The sequence below is a fragment of the Dendrobates tinctorius genome, unplaced genomic scaffold (genome assembly GCF_039654945.1).
Source record: "Dendrobates tinctorius isolate UK_male_01 unplaced genomic scaffold, ASM3965494v1 ptg000065l, whole genome shotgun sequence".
In the NCBI taxonomy this organism is placed as follows: Eukaryota; Metazoa; Chordata; class Amphibia; order Anura; family Dendrobatidae; genus Dendrobates; species Dendrobates tinctorius.
Window position 1 is genome coordinate 26,417,478 of NW_027361733.1, and position 15,892 is coordinate 26,433,369.

The following is a 15,892-nucleotide window of genomic DNA, read 5'->3' on the forward strand; positions in this document are numbered from 1 at the left end:
CTAAAGCAAAATAAGACCTTGCTCGTGAGAGCTTACAATCTACAATGAGGTGGGGGAGATACAAAGTACAGGTGTGTATTTACAATGGTGTATTTACGATGATGGTCCAGCTATCTCGAGGGAGTGAGGGATGGATGGAGATAGTGAATGGGCTACACATGCACACTTACACATAGAATGACTTTGATTAGTGAACGTGATAGGCCGCTCTGAACAAATGTGTTTTGAGGGAGAGCATGAAACTATGCAAATTGTGGATAGTCCTAATTTCTTGGGGTAGAGCATTCCAGAGGACTGGCGCAGCGCGGAAGAAGTCTTGGAGTTGGGAGTGGTAGGTTCGGATTAGTGCAGAGGTTAGTCGAAAGTCGTTTGCAGAGCGCAGCGGTCGGTTAGGCCGATAGAAATGAGGGAGGAGATGTAGGGGGGTGCCGCACTGTGGAGAGCTTTGTGGGTGAGAACACGTACTTTGATTTGGATCCTATAATGAATAGGCAGCCAATGTAAGGACTGGCGAAGAGCGGACGTGTCCGAGTACAGATTAGCCAGATGGACGATCCTGGCCGCTGCATTAAGTATGGACTGGAGAGGGGATAGTCGAGTAATGGGGAGGCCAATTAATAGAGCGTTGCAGTAATCCAGGCGGGAGTGGATCAATGCTACAGTGAGGGTTTTTGTTGTTTCCATGGTGAGAAACGGGCGGATTCTAGAGATGTTCTTAAGGTGTAAGCGGCAAGAGCGGGCAAGAGATTGTATATGGGATGTGAAGGAGAGATTTGGTGTCAAACATGACACCCAGACAGCGCGCCTGCTGCCGGGGTGTTATTGTGGTGCCACCCACGGAGAGGGAAATGTCAGATTTAGGGAGGTTAGTAGACGGCGGGAGCAGAAGAAGTTCAGTTTTGGAGAGGTTGAGTTTCAGATAGAGAGCGGACATGATGTTGGAGACTGCGGACAGACAGTCACTGGCATTCTGTAGCACAGCGGGGGTAAGGTCGGGGAATGACGTGTATATTTGTGTGTCATCAGCATAAAGATGGTACTGAAAGCCAAATCTGCTGATGGTCTGTCCAATTGGGGCCATGTAGAGAGAGAAAAGAAGGGGGCCAAGGACTGAGCCCTGAGGTACCCCGACAGCAAGAGGAAGAGGAGATGACGTGGAGCCAGAGAACAAAACACTGAAGGAGCGGTCAGAAAGATAGGAGAAGCAGGAGAGAGCAGTGTCCTTAATGCCTAGTGACTGATGCCTAGAGAGTAGAAGATGGTGATCAACAGTGTCAAAAGCTGCAGATAGGTCAAGAAGAATAAGCAGAGAGTGGTTCCGTTACATTTTGCTGTCAGAAGGTCATTGGTCACTTTGATGAGCGCAGTTTCAGTCGAATGTAGGGGGCAGAAGCCGGACTGTGAAGGGTCTAGGAGGGAGTGAGTGGAGAGGTAATGGGTAAGGCGGGAGTAAACTAGGCACTCCAAAAGTTTAGAGATGAAGGGGAGATTGGAGACTGGTCTATAGTTGTTTGTGCAGGATGGGTCGAGAGCGGGTTTATTTAGTAATGGAGTAACAATGGCGTGTTTGAAGGAGGATGGGAAAATGCCCGAGGAGAGGGAGAGATTAAAGATTGCAGTTAGGCGAGTTGTGACGACTGGAGAGAGAGACTGGAGGAGATGTGAGGGAATGGGGTCGGTAGTGCATGTGGTCGGACGAGAGACTTCTTCTGTGATGGGATCAAATGTGGAAAGTGAGCCAGGGGAGATGCAGCGAGGGATGGGAGTCACAGCACTTAGTGGTTGGAAGCAGATTTCCTGACGGATATTATCTATTTTTTCTGTAAAGTGGGAGGCCAGGTCGTCAGCACAAATGTCTGTGATAGGGGCTTGTGCTTTTTGCCTGGGAAGGGAGTGAAAGGTGTCAAAAAGTTTCTTGGGGTTGTGGGCTAGTGAGGAGATAAGGGTGGTGAAGTAAGTCTGTTTGGTGAGGTGAAGGGCAGCGTTATAGGTTCTTAACATAAATTTGAAGTGGATGAAGTCTTCTGGTGTGCGGGTTTTTCTCCATCGGCATTCAGCACTCCTAGAGCATCCCTGGAGAAGTCGAGTTTGCAATGTGAGCCAGGGCTGTTTTACTCTGTGCTTGGAGGTTCTGAGGGTGAGGGGAGCTACTTGGTCAAGTGTGCTTCTAAGAGTGTCGTTGTAGCGACGAACAGCCAGATCAGGACAGGAAAAAGAGGAGATTGGAGACAGTGATGAGTGTAGGGAGTCTGAAAGGGTTAATGGCTTGTAGATTTCTGACTGTGTGGTAGGTAGGAGTGAGCTGGGGTGGGCGAGGATTTGTGAGCATGAAGGAGAGAATGTTGTGGTCAGAGTGGAAGCGGTGAATTATTTAGGTGTGAGATTGAACAGAGCCGGACAAAGACCAGATCAAGGGTGTTACCGTCCTTGTGTGTCTCAGAGGTTGAAAGCTGCAAGAGGCCTAGAGAGGTGGTCAGTGATAGAAGCTGTGATGCAGATGTGGAAGTAGGGCTGTTAATTGTGATGTTGAAGTCTCCCAGGATAAGAGTTGGTAGTTCTGAGGACATCAAGTGCGGCAGCCAGGCTGAAAAGTGGTCAAGGAAATGGGTGGCTGAGCCTGGCGGCCGATATATCACCGCTACTCTGAGGGAGAGGGGATGGAAGAGCCTGTTGGTGTGGACCTCAAAAGAAGGGAATGAGAGTGATGGAACTGGGGGGGATGACCTGGAAAGTGCATTGTGGGGACAGAAGTATGCCGACTCTGCCACCATGTCTGTTTGTGGGTCTTGGGGAATGAGAGAATTGTAAGCCACCATAGGAAATGGTAGCAGGAGAGTCAGTGTCAGAATCTTGAATCCAGGTTTCAGTGAGGGCCAACAGATTAAGAGAGTTGTTCAGAAAGTAGTTGTGCAGAAAAGGAAGCTTGTTACATACAGACCGTGGATTCCAGAGGGCACAATTAAAAGATGAAGATGAGGGAGTGCAAGTAATATTAATAAGATTATTATGGTTTCGATATGAGGTAGGGTAGGGGTTGAGGTTGGGGGAGATGTCACCTGAAATCATTAGGAGTAGGAAGATAAAGAGCAAATAGTTGTTGGAATTGTAAGTAGTTTTTTTCTGCGATGTGTTTGGGCAAGAGAGACTTCCATCAGTGACTTCCATGGAGACCTAGAGGGAAGTCTGCTCCTTTTTAACCATTATCAGCCACGATATGGATTAGCGATTGAGATAAGGACCCTTTCACATATCAGTTTTTTGCCATCAGTCGCAATCCGTCAAATTTTGAAAAAAAAAACCCGGATCCGGCGACTAATGCTGCCGGATCCCTTTTTTCCTCAGACTTGTATTAGCGACGGATGGCCGCACGTGTCATCCGTCGTACAACAAATTCTTTGTCCGTCGGCTGGAGATGACGGACATAGAAACGTTTTTGTCAACGTCGAAAAATCGGACAGCGACGCATCCGCCGCTGTCCAATTTTTGCTGGAATGGAAGCCTATGGGCGACGGTTCCATCGCCATCCGACAAATGACGGAATCTGGCAACGGATTCCATTTTTTTTTTTTTTTTTTTTTAACTGCGCATGCGCCGACACTGTGTGCCTGTATGGTCTGTGGGTGCATGTGGCGGGCCTGTGCAGGGGTATGCGGGTCTGTGCGTGTGCATGTGTGTGTATGCAGTCTCATAGGGCTATGCATGCTACATGATTCACATATTAGTCAATGATGGGACAGTAGTAGTCCCATCATCCGGCTAATGTGTTGAATGTAAAAAAAAAAAAAAACAACACACAAATATATATAAGTTCATACTCACCATATACTGCTAATCCCCGAAGCCATCGATCAGCTGAAAAAAAAAATTAAAGTAATAAACCAACACTATACTCCCTGTGTCCGGCGTAATCCAATTAATACGATTGTCCCACGACGATCTCCCGTGGAGAGCTATCACATCAGCTGATGCAACCGCTCTCCAGGGGCTCCAGTTGTACAATGATGGAGATAATCCTCCGCATTGTATCACTCCGCTGCCGACAGGTCACCTGAGTTCACCTGTCACTTTGCAGCACTACAGCGTGAGAGTTTTTTCATGCTGTAGTGCCATAAAGCAAGAGGCTTATCTCCGATGACACACTGCCGGAGGGTTATCTCCGGTCAGTGTGTCATCGGAGGCCTATAGAGCGGTCACATCTGGTGATGTGACAGCTCTATAGGGGAGATCGTCGTGGGATAATCGTTATTAATGAGATTAAGTCGGACAGGGAGTATATTGTTGGTTTGTTTTATTTCATTAAAATACTTTATTCTTATGTGTTTTTTTTTTAAACGCTTTATTAATATAAGATCAATAATGGTTAGGCGTCTTATTGACACCTCTCCATTATTAACAGGGCTTAATGTCACCTTATAATAGCAAGGTGACATTAACCCCTTATTACCCCATATGCCACCGCTACACGGCAGTGGGAAGAGAGGGGCCAAGTACCAGAATTGGTGCATCTTAGAGATGCGCCATTTCTGGGGCGGCTGAGGGCTGGTATTTGTAGCGGGGGGGCAATATCCAAGGCCCCTTCCTAGGCTATGAATATTAGCCGCAGCTGTCTGCATAGCCATTACTGGCTATTAAAATAGAGGGACACCCCAGAAAATGATGTGGGGTCCCCCTATATTTTATAGCCAGAAAGGCTACACAGATAGATATAAAATATAGATAGATAAAATATAGGGGGACCCCACATCATTTTTTTGGGGGTCCCCCTATTTTAATATCCAGTAAAGGCTATGCAGACAGCTGCGGGCTGATATTCATAGCCTAGGAAGGGGCCATGGGTATTACCCCCTTCCCAGGCTACAAATATTGGCCCTCGATTGTGCGGGAGTCCACGCCATTTTATTTTTTTTTTTTTTAAACGAAAAATATTGTTGATTAATAAACATCAGCCATACTATTATCTATACATATCTATCCATAGATATATCAAAAGATAGATATATCTATAGATGTATCTATGTATTCTATCTATCCCAAATCTATCTGTCTGTGGGTGTTTTTACAAACGGATCCGTGAAAACACGGATGTGACGGATCCGGCAAAAAAAATGGATCCATCGCATCAGTTTTTAAGAATCTGTGATGAATCCCTCGATCCGACGAATTGTAACTGACGCCAAAACAATGATATGTCAAAGCAGCCTAAGACCTCTTTCATATATCAGTTTTTTTGCTATCAGTCACAAACCGTCATTTTGTTAAAAAACGGATCCAGCAAATGATGCTGCTGGATCCATTTTTTTCTCATAGACTTATTAGCGACAGATTGTGACGGATGGCCACACGTTTCATCCGTCTTTTGACGGATCTGTCTGAAATTCTGTGTCCTTCGGCTGGATACAACGGACATAGGAACGTTTTTTGTGTACGTCAAAAAGTCGAACAGCGACGGATCCAGTGCCATCCGTCGTTGGCTACAATGGAAGCCTGTGGGCGCAGGATCCATCGCTGTCCGTCAAAAGACGGATCTGTCACTGGATTCCGTTTTTTGCAACTGAGCATGCCCGGAATCATTTCTATTCCTTTAATTTAACCCCAAAATCCATTCTGGCACATAAAAAAAAACTCTCTCTCTGATTTTTTGGACAGGTTCGATATAAGAAACAGGGAGTGCTAAGATGGCACTGAGCTGCCAATGGACATCATTACAAAAAAAAGACAGCACACTGTGGAAATGGAAGTTTAGCGTTTGGCTGATGTGTTCTTTCTAAAGCTAGACATAGGTGCACAAGATATTTATCCGCAGATCCAGCTATTACTATTGTGCATAGCCACAAGAAATCAGACCCGAAGCCAATCTCACCACATGTGTAGGGCCAGCTTGTATGCGCCTTGGGTAGTGGGCTGCTGCCGGCAGATTCACCAGTAGGTGAACAAAGTGGAGTAAAGGTACTGTCACACTTAGCGGTCAGGATCGCTGGTACATCGCTAAGTGGTCGCTAGTGAGCTGCCACATAGGCAGATCTCACCAGTGACATCGCTGGGGACGGGGGTCGCTACTTACCTGTCACACTAGGTGATCCTGACGTCCTCCCGCCCGGCTCCACGCTCGTCGCTCGTCTCTCCACAGGAAGCGCCGCAGGAAGCAGACAACGAGAAACAGTCCTGAACGTTCTCGCGCGATCAGCGATAACCAGCGGGGGAGCCGGTCGTAGGTAAGTATCAGACACAGCGATATCGCTAGCAATATCGCTATAACGTCACTAGTTATAGCGATATTGCTAGCGATATCTCTTAGTGTGACATGCCCTTAAGGCTCTGTTTAAAAGTCCATCTGTTCAGACCTTCCATTTTATGAATAAACAAACGGAATAAGTGAGACATTGCATTGAATGCTGTCTTATTCATAGAACAGAAAAGAGAAAAGAAACAAAATAAACAAAATCAAGCATGCAGAACTTTTTTTTTTCCATTCTAAACAGTTGAACTCAGGCAGTCCCCACACTAATCAATGGAGCCTCTCTGATCCCGTTTGCATAACTGATGCAGTGGATTTCTTTTTGTTACTAAAACAAAACTGACAAATGGAAAATCCCGAAGGACAAGTGACCAAAGCCTGACCTGACCACTGGACACCTTGGGGTAAGTGGCTTTTCTCCAAAAGAACAAAGGACTGGGCATTGCAATACAAAGTGTCTGATCCTTCTCCCCCATCAATGGGAAGAGAACCGTGAGGCCATCCTACATATTGGATGTTCAACCGGTGGGGTTTAGCTGACTGATTTTTAACCCCTTTCTGACATCAGACGTACTATCCCGTCCACGGTACCCAGGACCGTATGACCAGGGACGGGAAAGTACGTCAGCGCGATCAGCGGCGCCCCCGGGGGGAGCGCCCCTGATCGCAGCCGGGTGTCAGATGACTATCACAGCTGACACCCGGCACCAGCGTCGGACTGGAGCACCTTGGGCCCACCAAAGAAAATCATTCTTGGGGCCCACTATGTAGTTACATAAAGATAAATACAAGACCACCAATTGTGCAGTAAAACATGCTAATATCCAGGTATAATATAAGGTAGTACAAATCTTAATTATGTAGCACTAGTTGGGGTAGCCTCCCTCATAGAATATAAAGCAGCCCCCTTATAAGGTATAATGCAGCCTCCTCATAGAATATAATGCAGCCCCCTCATAGAATATAATGCAGCCCCCTTCATAGGATATAATGCTGCCCCCTCAGGGTATAATGCTGCCCCCCTCATAGGGTATAATGCTGCCCCCCTCATAGGGTATAATGCTGCCCCCCTCATAGGGTATAATGCTGCCCCCCTCATAGGGTATAATGCTGCCCCCCTCATAGGGTATAACGCTGCCTCCTCATAGGGTATAACTCTGCCTCCTCATAGGGTATAATGCTGCTCCTTCATAGGGTATAATGCTGCCCCCTCATAAAATATAATGCTGCCCCCCCATAGGGTATAATGCTGCCCCCCCATACAGTATAATGCTGCCCCCCCATACAGTATAATGCTGTCCCCCCTCATAGGGTGTAATGCTTTTATACAGAGATAGATAGAGATATAGAGATAAATAGATATGGGATAAATAGATCTATGGATAGATAGATAGACAGATATAGAGATAGATAGATATAGCGATAGATAGATATAGCGATAGATAGATATAGAGATAGAGAGATATATAGATAGAGAGAGATATAGAGATAGATATAGAGATAGATATAGATATATAGAGATATAGATAGATATAGCGATAGACAGATAGAGAGATAGAGAGACAGATAGAGAGATAGAGAGATAGAGAGACAGATAGAGAGATAGAGAGACAGATAGAGAGAGATATAGAGACAGATAGATATAGATATAGATATAGCGGTAGATAAATATAGCAGTAGATAGATATAGCGATAGATAGATATAGCGATAGATAGATATAGCGATAGATAGATATAGCGGTAGATAGATATAGCGGTAGATAGATATAGCGGTAGATAGATATAGCGGTAGATAGATATAGCGGTAGATAGATATAGCGGTAGATAGATATAGCGGTAGATAGATATAGCGGTAGATAGATATAGCGGTAGATAGATATAGCGGTAGATAGATATAGCGGTAGATAGATATAGCGGTAGATAGATATAGCGGTAGATAGATATAGCGGTAGATAGATATAGCGGTAGATAGATATAGCGGTAGATAGATATAGCGGTAGATAGATATAGCGGTAGATAGATATAGCGGTAGATAGATATAGCGGTAGATAGATATAGCGGTAGATAGATATAGCGGTAGATAGATATGGCGGTAGATAGATATGGCGGTAGATAGATATGGCGGTAGATAGATATAGCGGTAGATAGATATAGCGGTAGATAGATATAGCGGTAGATAGATATGGCGGTAGATAGATATGGCGGTAGATAGATATGGCGGTAGATAGATATGGCGGTAGATAGATATAGCGATACATATATAGATATAGAGACAGATAGAGATATAGATAGACAGATATAGAGATAGATATAGAGACAGATATAGAGACAGATATAGAGAGAGATATATATAGAGAGATCGCGATATATAGAGAGATCGCGATAGATAGAGAGATTGCGATAGATAGATCGCGATAGATAGAGAGATCGCGATAGATAGAGAGATCGCGATAGATAGAGAGATCGCGATAGATAGAGAGATCGCGATAGATAGAGAGATCGCGATAGATAGAGAGATCGCGATAGATAGAGAGAGATAGATATAGATAGATATAGAGCGACAGATAGAGAGAGATATAGATAGAGATATAGAGACAGATATAGAGATAGATAGATATAGCGATAGATATAGAGAGAGATAGATAGAGATATATAGAGAGAGGAGAGAGATAGATATAGAGAGATAGATATAGAGAGAGATATATGGAGAGAGATCGCGATAGATAGAGAGATTGCGATAGAGAGATCGCGATAGATAGAGAGATCGCGATAGAGAGATCGCGATAGAGAGATCGCGATAGAGAGATCGCGATAGAGAGATCGCGATAGAGAGATCGCGATAGAGAGATCGCGATAGAGAGATCGCGATAGAGAGATCGCGATAGAGAGATCGCGATAGAGAGATCGCGATAGAGAGATCGCGATAGATAGAGAGAGATATAGAGCGACAGATAGAGAGAGAGATATAGATAGAGATATAGAGACAGATATAGAGATAGATAGATATAGCGATAGATATAGAGAGAGATAGATAGAGATATATAGAGAGAGGATAGAGATAGATATAGAGAGAGATATATATATAGAGATATATGGAGAGAGATCGCGATAGATAGAGAGATCGCGATAGATAGAGAGATCGATATAGATAGAGATAGATATAGAGCGACAGATAGAGAGAGAGATATAGATAGAGATATAGAGACAGATATAGAGATAGATATAGCGATAGATATAGAGAGAGATAGATAGATAGATAGAGATATATAGAGAGAGGATAGAGATAGATATAGAGAGATAGATATAGAGAGAGATATATATAGAGAGATATATATAGAGATATATGGAGAGAGATTGCGATAGAGAGATCGCGATAGATAGAGATCGCGATAGATAGAGATCGCGATAGATAGAGATCGCGATAGATAGAGAGCGACAGATAGAGAGAGAGATATAGATAGAGATATAGAGACAGATATAGGGATAGATAGATATAGCGATAGATATAGAGAGAGATAGATAGAGATATATAGAGAGAGGATAGAGATAGATAGAGAGAGATAGATATAGAGAGAGATATAGAGAGAGATAGAGATAGATAGATAGATAGAGACAGATATAGAGAGATATAGATATAGAGATATAGAGATATAGAGATAGAGATATAGATATAGATAGAGAGATACAGAGATAGAGATATAGATAGATATAGAGAAAGATAGATATAGAGAGAAAGATAGATATAGAGAGATAGATATAGAGATATAGATAGATATACAGATAGAGAGATAAAGAGATCGCGATAGATAGAGAGATCGCGATAGAGAGATAGCGAGATCGCAATAGATAGAGATCGCGATAGAGATCGCGATAGAGATCGCGATAGAGAGAGCGATAGAGAGAGCGATAGATATAGAGAGATAGAGATAGATAGAGATAGATATAGAGCGACAGATAGAGAGATATAGATAGATATAGAGATAGATATAGAGACAGATATAGAGACAGATAGATATAGAGATAGATAGATATAGCGATAGATAGATAGATATAGAGAGAGATAGATAGAAATAGATATAGAGATAGATATAGAGATAGATACAGTGCCGGCAAAAAAAATCTTTACACTTGCGCAGCAAAAAAAAACTTTACATATAAAATCCACATCATAATTTCACTTTTTAAAAGTGTACACAATGGGGGAGATAATAAAAAACTGTCTAATATTAAAGCTGGCTTTGTTGCAAATATCAACCAATCAATGCTCAGCTTTCACTTCTCTGGTAAAGCGAAAGCTGCACTCCGATTCTGGTCTGGTTGTTATGTGCAGCTCAGCCAGTTTTGCTATTAGGCAGTCTTTTATTATCTTCCTCAGTTTTTTATTATCTCCCACAATGGGTCGAAAGAAGCTTAAAATGGAAGAGAAATCCCGTGCCTTGGCTCTGCTCGAGAAGGGGGATTCGGTGATTGCTGTAGCTAGAGATCTGGGAGTGTCAAGAGAAGCAATTTATCAACTGAAGTGGTCGGCGGCATCATTGCCTCCTGGGATGGTACCGCAGAGGAAGTCAGGCTCTGGTGCACCTAAGAAGACTTCACCAAGGACTGATAAGCTTCTGAAGCGTGAAGTGATGTCACATCCTTCTATAACTGCTGTTGAACTAAAAAACAAGTACCCTATGCTCCTCCAGAACATCGCAACTAGGACAATTCGTCACCGCCTGCAGAAGGACCTGGGTCTACCAAGTAGCCGTGCCGCAAAGAAGCCCCTGCTCACAGCAGCAATGAAGAAGAAAAGGCTTGCCTTTTGTAAGAAATATCAAGATTGGACATCTGAAGAGTGGAAGAAAGTGATGTTTAGTGATGAGAGCACTTTCAGGCTGGTCAGGGGAGGCTCAAAGGTTGTGCGTCGTCCGAGTACCGTGTCTCGGTATGACCCAAAATACACAGTTAAGACTGACAGTGTGATGGTGTGGGGTGCATTCAGTGGAAGCATGGGCAGGGCAGGTTTGTACTTCCTTCCCAAGAATGTAACCATGAAAGCAAGCAATTACATTACTGTTTTGGAAGAACACATGCTTACTTTTTGGGTCATACATCAGTGTGATTACTTTATGCATGATAGAGCCCCGTCCACAAAGCCAAGGCCGTGAGAAAGTTTCTCAGTGACCATAACATCATAATAATAATAATAATAATCTTTATTTATATAGCGCCAACATATTCCGCAGCGCTTTACAGTTGAACAGTTTCAAACACAACAGTCATAAGTAACAACGTTAAAAATACAATAATTAAAGCGAAATAAGACGACCCTGCTTGTGGAGCTTACAATCTACAATGAGGTGGGGGAGATACAAAGCATAGGTTTGTATTTACAATGATGTATTTACAATGATGGTCCAGCCATCTTCAGGGGGTGGGGGTTAGATGGAGATAGTGAATGGGCTACACACACACAAACATAACATGACTTTGATTACTGAATGTGATAGGCCGCTCTGAACAAATGTGTTTTGAGCGAGCGCCTAAAACTATGCAAATTGTGGATGATCCTAATATCTTGGGGTAGAGCATTCCAGAGGATTGGCGCAGCACGGGAGAAGTCTTGGAGTCGGGAGTGGGAGGTACGGATTAGGGCAGAGGTTAGTCGAAAGTCATTTGCAGAGCGCAGCGGTCGGTTAGGCCGATAGACAGAAATGAGGGAGGAGATGTAAGGGGGTGCCGCACTGTGGAGAGCTTTGTGGGTGAGAACAAGTACTTTGAATTGTACCCTGTAATGAATTGGCAGCCAGTGTAACGACTGGCGAAGAGCGGACGCGTCTGAGTAACGATTAGCCAGATGGACAACCCTGGCTGCTGCATTAAGGATAGACTGGAGAGGGGAGAGTCGAGTGAGAGGGAGGCCAATTAATAGAGCATTACAGTAGTCCAGGCGGGAGTGGATCAGGGCGACAGTGAGAGTTTTTGTTGTTTCCATGGTGAGAAAAGGGCGGATTCTAGAGATGTTCTTTAGGTGTAAGCGGCATGAGCGGGCAAGAGATTGTATATGGGAGGTGAAGGAGAGATCGGAGTCGAACATAACACCCAGACAGCGTGCCTGCTGTCGGGGTGTTATTATGGTGCCACCCACAGAGAGGGAAATGTCAGATTTAGGGAGGTTAGTAGATGGTGGGAGCAGAAGAAGTTCAGTTTTGGAGAGGTTGAGTTTCAGATAGAGAGCAGACATGATGTTGGAGACTGCAGACAGACAGTCAGTGGCGTTCTGTAGTACAGCGGAGGTAAGGTCAGGGGATGATAATAATAATAAATTTTATTTTTATAGCGCCGACATATTCCGCAGCACTATGATGTGTACAGTTGTGTGTCATCAGCATAAAGATGGTACTGAAAGCCAAATCTGCTGATGGTCTGTCCAATTGGGGCCGTATAGAGAGAGAAGAGAAGGGGGCCAAGGACTGAGCCCTGAGGTACCCCAACAGTGAGAGGAAGAGGAGATGAAGTGGAGCCAGAAAACAGAACACTGAAGGAGCGGTCGGAAAGATAGGAGGAGAACCAGGAAAGAGCAGTGTCCTTAATGCCTAGTGACTGGAGCCTAGAGAGTAGGAGAGGATGGTCAACAGTGTCCAAAGCTGCAGAAAGGTCGAGAAGAATGAGCAGAGAGTGGTCACCATTACGTTTTGCTGTCAGAAGGTCATTGGTCACTTTGATGAGTGTAGTTTCTGTCGAATGTAGGGGGCTGAAACCGGACTGTGAAGGGTCTAGGAGGGAGTGAGTGGAGAGGTAACGGGTAAGGCGTGAGTATATCAGGCGCTCCAAGAGTTTAGAGATGAAGGGGAGATTGGAGACTGGTCTGTAGTTGTTTGTGCAGGATGGGTCGAGGGTGGGTTTCTTTAGTAATGGAGTAATGATAGAGTGTTTGAAGGAGGAGGGGAAAATGCCAGAGGAGAGGGAGAGATTAAAGATTGTAGTTAGGTGAGTTGTGACGACTGGGGAGAGAGACTGGAGGAGATGTGAGGGAATGGGGTCGGTTGTGCATGTAGTCGGACGAGAAGAGGAGAGGAGCCTGGAGACGACTTCTTCTGTGATGGGATCGAATGTGGAGAGTGAGCCAGGGGGAATGCAGGGAGGGATGGGAGTCACTGAATTTGGTGATTGGGAGCGGATTTCCTGACGGATATTGTCTATTTTCTCTATAAAGTGGGAGGCAAGGTCATCAGCGCAAATGTCTGTGATAGGGGCTTGTGCTTTTGGCCTGAGGAGGGAGTGAAAGGTGTCAAAAAGTTTCTTGGGGTTGTTGGCTAGTGAGGAGATCAGGGTGGTGAAGTAGGTCTGTTTGGCGAGGTGAAGGGCAGAGTTATATGTCCTTAACATAAATTTGAAGTGTATGAAGACTTCTGGTGTGCGTGTTTTCCTCCATAAGCGTTCAGCACACCTAGAGCATCGCTGGAGAAATCGGGTTTGCGATGTGAGCCAGGGCTGTTTCACTCTGTGTTTGGAGGTTCTGAGGGTGAGGGGAGCTACTTGGTCAAGGGTGCTTCTAAGAGTGTCATTGAAGTGATGTACAGCCAGATCAGGACAGGACAAAGAAGAGATTGGGGACAGTGATGAGTGTAGGGAGTCTGAAAGTGTATGAGGGTTAATGGCTTGTAGATTTCTGACTGAATGGTAGGTAGGAGGGTGCTGGGGTGAGCGAGGATTTGTGAGTGTAAAGGAGAGAATGTTGTGGTCAGAGAGGGGAAGCGGTGAGTTATCTATGTAGGAGATTGAGCAGAGCCGGGCGAAAACCAGGTCCAAGGTGTTACCGTCTTTGTGTGTTTCAGAGGTTGAGAGCTGAGAGAGGCCTAGAGAAGTGGTTAGTGATAGAAGCTGGGATGCAGATGTGGAAGTGGGGCTGTTAATGGGGATGTTGAAGTCTCCCAGGATAAGGGTTGGTAGTTCTGAGGACATGAAGTGCGGCAGCCAGGCAGAGAAATGGTCCAGGAAGTGGGTGGGTGAGCCTGGGGGCCGGTATATGACCGCTACTCTGAGGGAGAGGGGACGAAAGAGCCTGATGGTGTGGACTTCAAAAGAAGGGAATGAGAGTGATGGAACTGGGGGGATGACCTGGAAAGTGCATTGTGGGGACAGGAGTATGCCGACTCCACCACCAGGTCTGTTTGTCGGTCTCGGGGAATGGGAGAATTGTAAGCCACCATGGGAAATGGCAGCAGGAGAGACAGTGTCAGAATCCTGAATCCAGGTTTCCGTGAGGGCCAACAGATTCAGAGAGTTTTTCAGAAAGTAATTGTGTAGGAAAGGAAGCTTGTTGCATACAGACCGTGGATTCCAAAGGGCACAATTGAAAGAAGGAGATGAAGGAGTGCAAATAATATTAGTAAGATTATTAAGGTTTCGATGTGAGGTAGGGTAGGGGTTGAGGTTGGGGGATGGTGGACCGGGGTTGGGGGAGATGTCCCCTGAAATCAGTAGGAGCAGGAAGATAAAGAGCAAGTAGTTTTTGGAATTGTATGAAGATTTTTTGTGCAGTGTGTTTGGGCAAGATGGGCTGAGGTTTTTTAAGAAGGTGAGAAGTGCATGGGAGCTATACATGGGAGAAGGAAAGAGAGAGGAGCTGATGTATATGAGTTGTGATGGAGGGGGGATTGGTCGGTGAAAGTGGATTGCAAGACAACATAGGAGGATAGGAATAAAGCACATGGTTAAAAGGGACAGCAGAGTGAGGGTTACCGGACTCCTGTCCTGACTAACTGCCATGTAATAACTGCTGTATCCCGACGCTTATCTTCGTGACGCGTGCACCCCCACATGCGTGCACCCCTAAGAATGGTTCACATTTATAGTCCAGACTGCTGGGTCAGAAGAGATGGATTGTGGGAACTGGTTGAGGATAATTTGGCAGCTGGGCTCAGCACACCAGGGTTGTTGTTTTTTTTTTGGGATGATCAAAGACATTCAGCCAGGCAACATCTATTTTAACACCTCCACCAGATAAGATCTACACTGATCCCAGTCATGGAAATGCAACAGTGAGTTTTAAGTACAATGCACCAAATGATTTATAACAATGAATTAGCAGACACATTAAAATATGTTTCTAGATGGTAAAGCAGCAGATGACAGCAGACAGCAAGCAGAGGGAATTTTTACCATTAGAGTCTATTGCAGCAGATGAGACAGCAATCAGAGCATTTTGGTAATTCCCCTGACCTTAACCCCATAGAAAATGCCTGGAATTTAATGAAAAACAAGGTTCAAGAGACACGACCCAGCAACATCAACAATCTAAAGGAGGTGCTGAAGACACTGTGGGTAAACATGGTCTCCACACACTTAGCCAGCCTTGCTGAATCCATGCCTAAACGACTGCAGATGGTGATAAAATGTAAGGGTGACATGACAAAATACTAATTGTAATAAAATATCCACAATAAAACACTTGAATCCACTTGAATATTAAGATTTTGTGGTTTCATTGAACTTGTAAAGATTTTTTTTTGCCGGCACTGTAGATATAGAGAGAGAGAGAGAGAGAGAGATAGATAGATAGATATAGAGACCGATATAGCAATATAGAGATATATAGATATAGAGAGAGAGAGATAGAGAGAGATAGATATAGAGATAGATATAGCGATAGCTAGATATATAGCTAGAGAT

At 44.5% G+C, this 15,892-nt stretch overlaps 1 protein-coding gene across 3 annotated transcripts in view; it reads right to left on the reverse strand.

The window, feature by feature from the left end:
* Nucleotides 1-15,892, reverse strand: part of GMEB2 (glucocorticoid modulatory element binding protein 2) — a 56,936-nt gene that overhangs the window by 22,106 nt on the left and 18,938 nt on the right. For 2 of the 3 annotated variants that reach the window (XM_073580806.1, XM_073580805.1), the window contains exon 2: nucleotides 3,820-3,852. The exons of the other annotated variant lie outside the window; for it this stretch is intronic. In XM_073580806.1, coding sequence (XP_073436907.1) covers nucleotides 3,820-3,845 — 26 coding nt within the window. In that variant the 5' untranslated portion in view covers nucleotides 3,846-3,852. The remainder of the gene's footprint in view (nucleotides 1-3,819; nucleotides 3,853-15,892) is intronic. 3 annotated transcript variants of the gene reach the window in all.